This window comes from Lepus europaeus, chromosome 7 (genome assembly GCF_033115175.1).
Source record: "Lepus europaeus isolate LE1 chromosome 7, mLepTim1.pri, whole genome shotgun sequence".
NCBI classification, from domain to species: domain Eukaryota; kingdom Metazoa; phylum Chordata; class Mammalia; order Lagomorpha; family Leporidae; genus Lepus; species Lepus europaeus.
In genome coordinates, this window is record NC_084833.1 from 20,880,299 (window position 1) to 20,891,454 (window position 11,156).

The 11,156-nt window shown below is 54.9% G+C and overlaps 1 protein-coding gene across 1 annotated transcript; it reads right to left on the bottom strand.

The window, feature by feature from the left end:
• Positions 1 to 9,676: 9,676 nt before the first annotated feature.
• On the bottom strand, positions 9,677 to 10,803 carry C7H11orf96 (chromosome 7 C11orf96 homolog). Its single transcript, XM_062198027.1, has one exon. The coding sequence runs from the start codon at positions 10,534 to 10,536 to the stop codon at positions 10,165 to 10,167; it is 372 nt and encodes a 123-aa protein (XP_062054011.1). The 5' UTR covers positions 10,537 to 10,803; the 3' UTR covers positions 9,677 to 10,164.
• Positions 10,804 to 11,156: the final 353 nt, after the last annotated feature.

The following is an 11,156-nucleotide window of genomic DNA, read 5'->3' on the forward strand; positions in this document are numbered from 1 at the left end:
AGCAACCCTAGGACTGGGTCCTCACTAGCATGGTAGAAGCTGAACCACCACCATATCGGGGTTGTAGCTGGCAGAGAGAAGACAGGAAATGTGGAAGAGGCACATTTACAGTCATAAGACCTAAGTCTTGGGATAGCACACAGATTCTACTCAGAGTATATTCCATCATACAGAACTTAGTCTCATGGGCCCACCAATCTATAAGAAGTCCTGGCAAATATAGCCTGATCCTGTGCCCAGGATGAACAAGAGAAGAGATTACTCTGAATACCTATTAGTCTTCATGCCAGACACAGAGGATATTAATAACAATTTGTTAGGAAGATCTGACATATAGATACAGTAAACACACCACAGTTTCATCTTCTCTCACAAGACCACAAAGGATATCACAGCAACTTACCAAAATGATGAATACTGTGGAAAATATTATTTAGCCCCAATAAAATTAAAGAAAAAGAAATTAATAATGAAATCAGAAAATATATAAAACCTTCCACTTGGAAAAAATTATAATTAACATTTAAATAACTCTTTTTTTTTTTCAAAGATTTATTTATTTATTTGAAAGGCAGAGTTACAGAGAGACAGAAGCAGAGGCAGAGACAGAGAAGAGAGAAGTCTTCCATCCTCTGGTTCACTCCCCAGAGGGCTGCAATGGCCGGAGTTGTGCCAATCTGAAGCCAGGAGCCAGGAGCTTCTTCCAGGTCTCTCACGCAGGTGCAAAGGCCCAAGGACTTGGGCCATCTTTTACTGTTTTTCCCAGGCCACAGCAGAGAGCAGAGCTGGAAGTGGAGCAGCCGAGTCTCGAACTGGTGCCCATATGGGATGCCGGCGCTGCAGGCAGTGGCTTTACCCACTACACCACAGTGCCGGGCCCTTAAACAACTCTTGAGTCAGAGAAAAAATGCAAACTAAAACTGCAGTATTGCTATAGAACAGTGAAAAGCAAGGAGAGTTATGGAAGTACTTGGAGGGAAAATCGTAGCTTTAAATATCTATATCAATACAAAAAAGGAGAATGGTCGCAAAGCAGGTTCAGTGGGGCCAGATGCTTTCTGTGGGTTTACCACCAAAGGACAGCTACTCCATAAACCCGAGAACATATAGAAGAACCAATAAGAAGTGTTTTACAGGGCACAGGGCCAGGCGTAGCAGGCTCCTGGGGTCTGGCCTTGCCTAGAATTTCCCTCAGGTTCTGGACAATGGGCAAGGGAGCAGCTCTGTCAGAATCCTCCCCAGAAGATCACAGAGAAGGTCAGAGGTTTCCGAGAGGCCAGCAGGTTAGTCTAAAAGAGCTCCTTTTGGGGACAAGAGTAAGGCTGTGGTGCAATGGCACCCTGGCTGGGGTCCCAACCCTGCAGCAGGACTGTGTTTGGGCTGTTATTTTGGGTTTGGCATGAATTATTCATCAGAGAGTAGCCCAGCCCAGAGATTCTGGGACTCTCCCCAACGCTGGGGAAAAGAACTAGGGGAGAGCTGCTGCTGTCGCCAAGAAGGCTCTGCTGTGTCTCTCTGCACCTCCATCTCCCCATCCGCACAGGACAGGGGCTGTGTGCCCTGCCTGCCTGCACCTGCACAAAGCCTGGAGCCAAACACCTCATGTTAACTCCAGAAATGAAAGCTGGGAGAGACCTCAGGGACAGAGCGAGGAAGTGACTCGCTCCAGGCCACACAGCAAGGGAGGAAGAGAGCCAGGCTAGGGTCTGGCTTACCGCAGTCCCAGCCGAGGACCCTGACTAGGTCATTTTCATCTCTCCCCACCCCCACTGCGGGAGCACATTTGAGGTAGGAGTCTGACGTCCCCACCCCTTGTCAGAATAGTTTTCCCATCGTGGGAAAAGCTGCTCCGGGCCAGACTGGTGGACAGCATCTTCCTGCTTGGACACAGATTGAGAGAAAGGACTTCGTCTTAGTCTAATGCCAAATGCAATGATCCAGAGACCCAGCAAGAATGTGCTGGTTTGGAAGGAAGACAGAAGTTTCTTTCTTTCCCTGCTAACACTCCATCTTGGGTCCTCACCTCATACCCACAGGCAGCACCACGTCCCGAGGGCCCCTGGGCATTGTCCTCAGGCTGGGGTGAAGGCCACGGAGGGACCCAGGCTCTGTGTTCTGGAAGAACCAGAACATGGGAGCCATGTGGCCGCTGTCCCAAGGACTAGCCCAGCAGGGTATGCATCGCCCCTTGGCTGCTCCAGTGGAGGTCTCGGGCTCATGCCGCAGCTTCAATGTGCCCCCTCTAAGCATCACCTTGAAACTTGGTGGTTTTAAGAAGTAGGGCCTTGGCCGGCGCCGCGGCTCAATAGGCTAATCCTCTGCCTAGCAGCGCCGGCACACCAGGTTCTAGTCCCGGTCAGGGCGCCAGATTCTGTCCCAGTTGCCCCTCTTCCAGGCCAGCTCTCTGCTGTGGCCCGGGAGTGCAGTGGAGGATGGCCCAAGTGCTTGGGCCCTGCACCCGCATGGGAGACCAGGAGGAAGCACCTGGCTCCTGCCATCAAATCAGCCTGGTGCGCCGGCCACAGCGCACTGGCCGCGGTGGCCATTGGAGGGTGAACCAATGGCAAAGGAAGACCTTTCTCTCTGTCTCTCTCTCTCACTGTCCACTCTGCCTGTCAAAAAAAAAAAAAAAAGAAGAAGAAGAAGAAGTAGGGCCTTGAAGGAATTCAATTATAAGAGCTCCAATGTCACGAGTGGGTTACTGCCATATAAAAGGGCTGAAGGGAGCACTCTCGGGTCCCCTTTTCTGCCTCTCCCCATTCCACCATGTTAGGACGTGAGGTCCACCCCTCACAGAGGGGTGGCAAGGAGGCCTCTTGGGAGCTGAGAGCAGCCCTCACCTGGCATCAGCTCTGCTGCTGCCTTCGTCTTGGGCTGCGCAGAGTCTGACCCCTGAGAAATAACATTCCTGTTCTAGATAAATTACCAATGGCCAGGCATTTTGTTAAAGCAGCGCAAATGGACTGAGACAGCCCATGGCCATGCTCGCTGCAAAGGAGCCGGAGAGGCTGAGACTTGCTTATAAGGAGGCAGAAGCAGACAACAGGATTTTGTGGACCTCCACTGCTGTGTGCCCAGCTGGCTTCCAGACACCCATGGGATCCTTCTTCCCACCACACCTCACACTCAGCCCCTTGCCAAGCCCCACATTCCAGGAAGTTGCAGATCAAAGGGCAGGCATCCTGGGGTGATGAGTCCTCCCCAGAGCCACACACTCCCCATGGTCCCAGGACATAGAACTACAAAGTACGCCGTCCATTCCCTCCCAAACCCACCCCCCATCTTCCCCACCACCACGCCCCACCCAGATACAGTGGTGGGCAGGGGTAGGAAAACCACAATAAAAATTCCCATCTGGAAAAGGAAGAATGGAAACACTGAGAAGTCACTAGCTCATGGCGACAGACAGATTCTGCCGTGGGAGAGGGGGACGTTCCTTGGTTGGCTTACCTGGCCAGTCTCCTTTCCCATTATCCTCTCTGCCCACATCAGCAGGGAAGAAGGTACTAAAAGGTCTGGCCTCCTGGGGGTGTGTTTTGAGGGTCAACCAGTCATAGCCAGCCATTCCTATTCCTAGTTGCCTTGGCAATGAAATTCCTCAAATACCTAAAAAGCTTCTGGTCTGTGTACTTCTTTCTAGACAGTTCCAGGTGCCAAAAACCACACCCAGAGATGTTTTCTCAGTAGAGTTCTGCAGCCTGTCTTATGATTCTGTTTCCTCCTCTTATTTTAATTTTGACTAGCACAGGGAGAGTCTAAGACAATAAACTTCTGTGGGAAGATAATGCCCTTAATCTAACCTTGCTCCAGAGCTGGCCCTTCGCTGGGCTTCTTGGGTGGCCTTCGAGAGACTCCAAGAAACAGCAGCCCGAACCCTGTCTCCATGGGTCAGAAAGAGGGGTGCCTCCACCTCTATGAATCCCCACATTTCTAGATATTCTATTCCTTCCCATCTCTCCTGTCTCTCTTTTTAAAAGATTTATTTATTTATTTGAAAGGCAGAGTTACAGAGGCAGAGAGAGAGAGAGAGAGAGAGAGAGAGAGAGGTCTTTCATCTGCTGGTTCACTCCCCAAATGGCTGCAATAGCCAGAGCTGGACCAAGCCGAAGCCAGGAGCCTGGAGCTTCTTTCAGGTCTCCCTTGTAGGAGCAGGGGCACAAACACTTGAGCCATCTTTTACTGTTTTCCCAGGCATTAACAGGGAGCTGGATCAGAAGTGGAGCAGCCAGTACTCGAGCCAGCGTCCATATGGGATGCCAAAACTGCAGGCAGTAGCTTTACCAGCTGTGCCACAGTGGCAGCCCCTCTCCTGTCTCTCTTGTAATAATTTACAAAGAGATACAAAGAACAGTCAATGTACAGTACTATTCTGGCTCTATAGAGCTACTTCTCCTGGAGCTATGGGTTGGGTTGGCACCTGCTCAGCCTTCCAAATTGTCGTAACCATGGTTTGACCAAATGCTTGGCCAGGGGATAGCAAGGGTCTCCAGCTTTCCAACCTACAATATGTTTCCCCTCTCTGCAGGCAGCCAAACCACTCAGCTGATGTCTCATATTGTAGGGTTTTTGTTAGAACAGTGCCCACTGCCAGTACTAATTCTCATTACTGATGCTTGGAAAAGGCTACTAATAATCCAATATTGATGCAGCAGCTCAAGGCAGACAGAAGTGTATGCTCTCACATGTACAGTGCATGGTGATCATTCCAGATCGGCAGGCTGTTCGTTTCCACAAGGCCATTCAGGGTCCTGGGGTCCTTGCCTCTTGCTTCTCTGTCATCCTTAAGGCCATTGGCTCTGTTGGCACGAACACTGCTCGACTGCAAGTACATCCATGCCCCCATTTGGGTAGCATAATGGAAAAGGGTGGTACTCACACCATCACAGGATCATACACCTAGACTGACCGTGTGCCCTGAGAAGTCACTGCTGCTGGACAACCCATAGTCTCTATCACGGGTCTGCAAGTTGAATGGGCAGGCAGTGATTATGAGTCAGGACGGCCATGAGCATAGATAGGCTGAGAGGATAATGGCTGTGTGGGAGCCCCTTGGCCCTCACCTCCTCCATACACACAGATTACACATTTCCCATCTAGAAATGCAGGGCCAGCACCATCATAATATATATTTGTCTATTACAGATTTCACTATCTCTCTATAATCTTTAAAATGGACCCCACTGTCATCTGCTGTGCCGTATGGGGGCCCAGAGGAAAGGTCGAGCAGTCCTAGGAACCGCTGGGAGCTTAGAGGACATGCCAGCCCTGGTGCTACAGGCAGCAGTTGCCGCGGTGGGATTAAATGTGCACAGGTCTTGTGAGGAGTTAGGGAAGGCAGGGACAACTTGTGACCCAAGTGTGACGGAGTGATGGGAGAGAAGGCTGTGCGTGGACTGCTCTACAAGCTCAGAAGCCTCAGTAGAGCCATTACAAGATTACTGAGCCAGAGTCCACCAACCAAGACATCTCGTGTATCCCAGCTCCCAGGAATAGCTCGGCCTTAGCATCCCAGCCATGCACACATTGATAGGGAGCAACTCAGGGCAGCCAGGGCCTCAGCTAACAGAAGGCAATGGGTCTCAGAGCCCCAGAAGCTCATGATAAGCTACACCTGGCAGAGGACCTCTGCACGCCTCATTCTCATGGGAGCAAGAAGCTGGGGTCCATGTTCTAGAAAGAGTGCAGATTTTGAAATTTAAATATATATACACATATATACCAGGTTACAACCAAGTTCACCACTGCACTGACCTGCTGAGTGGTCAACCCCTCTAATGCTCGGTTTTCTCATCTATAGAAAAAAAAAAAAAAACACCTGGGAAACCATATCAGGGTTAAAGTAGTTTCATTGGGGTTGGCATTGTGGCATAGTAGGTTAAGTCTCTGCCACATGGGCACTGGTTCAAGTCCCAGCAGCTCTACTTCTGATCCAGCTCCCTGCTGACAGCTTGGGAAGGCAGTGGAGAATGGCCCTAGTGCTTGGGCCCCTGCATCCACATTTGGAACCTGAAGGAAGCTCCTAGCTCCTGGCTACAGATTGGCCCAACTCTGGCCATTGAGGCCATTTGGGGAGTAAACCAGCAGATTGAAGACCTCTCTCTCTCTCTCTCTCTCTCTCTTTCTCTCTCACACTTCCTCACAAATAAAAATATATAAATCTTAAAAAACAGAAAAGTACAGTTTCACAGAAGCAGCTCACTAAATGGCAGCCTCCCTACTTGCAGAGCCTGAAGGCTCTAGGGGCCACCCTAAATGTGCTGCGTGAGGGCAGGCTCCCAAGTCCAAGTCCACAGCTTGCCCCAGCTCCCTGGGATCATGGACAGCCCTTTCCCGCTCAGCGCCATGCCACGTGGGCCCTGAGTTGGCACACAGTGGGCTGCAAAGGCCAAAGCTCGCTTTTAAATCCATCCAAGAACCACCCTGATAAATGTTTCACAGTGCCAAAGGGAAATGTTGAGGAGAGGCTGCTGGCCAGGGCCGAGATGGCCACTGTTAGTCTGTTCTGTCTGGGCTCCAGCCTGTTTGAAAACTCATCACTCAGCCTAGGTTGTGGGCTGAGGCCCAGATCGGGGAGGGAGGGAAGCAGGCGTCTCCTTGGACGGGCCCGTAAAGCCAGACGGCAGGGCCGGCTGCTGCCACCCAGGCACAGGCCTGCACCCCAGCTCCTCACGGGTGCTCCGCCTCCTACTGCCCTGTCCCTCTCTTCTAATCTACGTTCTCTGAAACGTTTCTTTCTATGCTTCCTTCCTTCCTTCCCCCTATGAGCCAGTCTTCTTCTCTTTCTCCTCCCTCACCCCCTTCTCCCCATCAGAGAGCTCCCATCTGCTGGTTCACTCTCCAAGTACACACAACAGCCAGGGCTGGGCTAAGCCAAAGCCAGGAGCCAGGAACTCCATCCATGTCCCCTGTGTGGGTGGCAGGGACCCAAGTACTTGAGCCACCACCTGCTGGAACCAGGAGCAGAGCTGGGACTCAGACTTGGGCACTCTGATGTGGGATGGCAGTGTTGCAACTGGCTTTGTAAACACCAGACCGAACACCACCACCTTCCCCGCCTCTTGACATCCACTCGCTCCTGACTGTGTTTCTCTGCATCTCTCCACTATCTCACCTTCACCTTCTCTCCATGTCTCCGTGTCTCTCTGTGTCCCTGAGTGACCTCTCCCCACCCCCCAGGCTCTCTCCTGTTTCTTCACTTTGTGTCTCTCTCTAGGTTTTTTCCTCTTTCACATTCAGTGGCCCAGCCCAGCCCAGCCTGCCACTCCTGGGAGCTGTGTGCTGCCTTGGAATACAAGGAGGAGCTGAGCCCCAGCTTAGCCTCCAGAGGGATTTCCCAGGGGCCCCTTGCCCAACTCTGCCCTCCCTCGTCCTCCACACACTGCAGAGCACTCTTGGTGAGGTGGTGCAGAGGTCACACCCCCGCCATCTGGTCTACCCACCCACCCCAAACACTGCAGCAACCCCAGCACCCCCTCCTTCACCTCCCCTGTCCCTCTCCCGCTCAGTCTCTACCAGACTTCCTCCTAACACAACTCTTAAAACTGTCACATACAGGCCAAACCATGAAACTGGGACAAATCAGACATCATCGTTACACTAAAGAGTGGGACATTAGCTTAATTAAATGTGAAGTATCCATTCAATAGAATTTTATGAAAGCCATGATGTAGGGCCATACGTACTGTTATTAAACACAAATGCAATTTGGTAAAAAAGCAGGTTGAAAATAGCATATGAAGCATAATCCCATTTTGTAAAAGAAAATAAACAGGCATACACAGGCAGAACATCCAAAATGTTAAACCCATTTTTGGTGGAGTGGTGGGAGTGCAAGTGACCTGTGCTGAACAAATATTTCTTGGGTGATAATAAAATAAACAACAACAATAATAATAAAAAGAAACAGGACATAGGCAAGGGAGGCAGGGAGCTGCCTGGTGGCCTCTTTGTTCACTCGAGCTCAGCAAACATTTCAGGGCGGCACTCTCCAGCAGCTGCGCAGGGAATCCGGGATGAGATGCGCCGGCTGGTGCAACGGTGGCGGCTGCGGTAACTCCCCATGTCGGGTCGGCCTTTGGCTGGGTTAGGAGGTTCTTCAAGGGGAAGAAAGAGACGCAGAGGAGGGGGCCTCTGAGCTAGCAGTGGCAATGAGCTACTTCGGAAGAGGCGTATGACAAGAAGAGTAAGGGACAGGATGCCAGGTGCTCCCCTCTGCCCCGAGGAAGTCTCTTTAGCAGGAGAAGAGAATGGGGCGCTCTGAGGCTCAGCCCTGCTCCTCCTACCCCCACCCCCCCACGGGAGCGCCCACCTGCCTGGCCGTGGCTTGGCAGCTGCAGCTACTACAGTAAAGCACCAGCCCACCCTGCCTCCCAAGACAGAGGCCCTTGCAGTTCAGGGCCTGCTTGCCACAATCCCACACAAGGGAGCACCTGCAATGACGGGTACCCTCCTCTGCACAGACAGGGGACAAAGCCCCCCAGCCACAGAGGCTCTGGGCCTGTGCTCCTACCTCCAAGCCTTTGGGGAGGACGTCCTCTTGCAGCCCCATAATATTTTTATTTCTTTGTTTCGTTTCCTCTGCTCTCTTTCTGCTGAGCCCAGGGCTCCAAGAGGTGGGGTGTGCAGAGAGAAGGGAAGTTCAGACCCTCTGCTGGGTTGCACTGAGATAATGGGTGCTTGCTGGGGAGACCACCTTCCCTGTTCTAACACACATCAGCCTCCCCCTCCCCCCACCGAGGGCACCTGAGTGCAGAGACTTGGCAACTTGGAGCCGAACAAAAGTGGGTCCGGAGTGGAGAAATCCTGCTCGGGTGTGGCGCGTTCCCCTCTGTGCAAGTCGCCCTGGTCGCCACCAGCTGCCCAGTGACACCACTAACCTGGGGCATCTGGGGTGTGGACAGGGGTGCGGGCTCCCGCGCCACTGCTCTCCTGGTGAACTTTCCCTCGCTGCTGGGCTTGTGTTCTCATCTGTATAAACAAGGACACAGGGGCAGGGGTGGAGGCTGGGTGTGCAGGGGACTCGGTGGGACCCAAGTGCCCTTCAGGCTCTGCCCAGGGACATGGCCCAGCCTCCTGGCAGAGCTCTGAAGCAGGTGAAGGAAACTGGATCAAAGGACGCGAGCTGCCGCTGTTGGTTCCCGAGGAGCAAGTGCGCCCCGCACTGTGCTGAGTCAGCTTGGGGGCAGCGGAGCCCTCACCTGGGAAGCCATGGTGGATGCACCTCCAAGCTCTTGCCCTACCCGGGATGACTCCTGGCCCTCCCTGGGGTCCCCCCGCCTGAATTTCCTCATTGCTGGTTCCGGAATCTTCCTACTTGCAGCTAGGAAAGGATACGGAACGAGTCCTTGAGGTTGGATGCGGGGCGGGACCCAAGAGGTCAACTGTGCGGAGGAGGGCGCTTTCCATCCTCAGGGCACCTCGTTCGCACCCCGCTTGACATCGCCGGAGACCGGGAACAGACCAGGGCGACTGGCGCGCTCTAGGCTGAGTGTGGATCCGCTTGGGCAGGCAGGTAGTGGACCCGTGCCCTGCGTTCCGGTGACTGAAGTTCATGGAGCGATCTCAACTCAGGACTCCCGATGTCTGCCCCATTCCCGCCACCTCCCTCCCCTAATCCCCGTATTGGGAGCCCCTCTCCGGCCCCCAAAGGATCAAGAAGCCAAGAGCCCGGAGAACGCACTGTGCAAATATATGGATTTTATTTGTCTCCATTTGGGAGCCTCACAGACAGATCCAAGTATAAAGACCATTAAATAAATGCCTTCGGCCATCGCAATGCAAAAATAAATATCCACCCTCCAGCCACAGCCGCTGCTGGCCGCGCCTGACAGTTCCCGAAGTGTTCGGGCGAGAGTGAGTCGCGTGAGTGTGTGCGGGCGTGTGCCAGGGGCCCAGGGGACGGCGTGTGAGCAGTTGGACGAGGCACAGGGCGGCGCACACACTCGCGGTAGTCCGTACTGAGAGGAGTTAAAAAATAAACATTTACATGGGCAAAGAAAGCAGCCCCCCTGCCCCGCGACCCCCCCGAGCCCGCCCGCGGCCCGAGCGAGCGCGACCGACCCAAGGGGGAGCCGGGTGGGAGTCCAAGCGCACGAGGGGCGGCGGTGTCCTGCACTCTGGGGTCCGCTGGGCGCAGGGTGCCTGCCGGAGCGCGCGCGGCAGCCCTCACAGGGCCGAGTCGGAGTCGCTGGAGTCCAGGCTGTTCCTCATTTTACAGCTGCTGAGCTGCTCCCTCTGCAGGGACAGGCTCTGCGTGCTGCGGCGCAGGCACTCCAGGCTCTGCAGGAACGATTTCTTGGCCTTTTCCTCCTCCATGGGGGACACTCCTTCCTCCTCCACCTCCTGGATCTCGTCGAAGGTCACCGGCTGCGTCTTGAACCTGGACTGGCGCGGCCGCCGCAGCCGGCCCCTGCCCTTGCACAGCTTGGCCGGCCGCACGGGCTGCGGAAACTCGTCCGCCAGGCACACGAAGTGCGGCATCACCGCTTGGTAGCTAGAACAAACGCCCACCAGCTCGCCGGGCTTGGTGGCCGCCATGGTGCCGCTGGCGTTTGCGGGGCCGGGTGGCGGGGTGCCTGGGTTCTCCGGGGTCGGCCGCTGCACCGGGACCCCCCGGGAGGCAGCAGCCTGGGGTTCACCGGTCGGGGGATCCAAATCTGCTGTGGGGTGGCGGTGCCCTCGCGGGCCCGGGCCAGCGCTTCTGGGGTGTGCGTGCAGACGGGCCCGTCGGGGGGCGCGGGGCTCCGGGGGTGGGGGGACGCTGAGCTGCACCGCTCTGCCTCGCTCTGAAGTGTTCGCCGCTGCTGCTGCCGCCGTCTGCCCCGCGGTGGCCCGGCTCGCCTCTTATATAGCCCGGTCCTGCCCACACGGATGCGAGCGCCGATGACAGCGAATGCCATTTAAAGCGTGCGCGCCCCGCGCCCTTCCGCCTGACGTCGCCTCGCCGCTCTGGGAAAGTAACGGCCCCTTCTCCGGCACCGCCCCCACTCCTCCCCACGGCCCGCCCCTACCACCCTGGCCTCGGAAAGCGGGCCCCGCCCTCAGGCGCTCCGGGAGCACGCGAGAACCCCCCCCCCCGCCCCGCCCGGCAGACACGCGGCAGGGGCCGAGCGACCAACCGCGCAGGGCTCCTCGGATCGGCCGGCCTGGGCTGGTAA

What these genes read in the sequence shown, in the direction of transcription:
- C7H11orf96 (XM_062198027.1), bottom strand. Translation starts at nt 10,536, where the DNA reads ATGGCGGCCACCAAGCCCGGCGAGCTGGTGGGCGTTTGTTCTAGCTAC.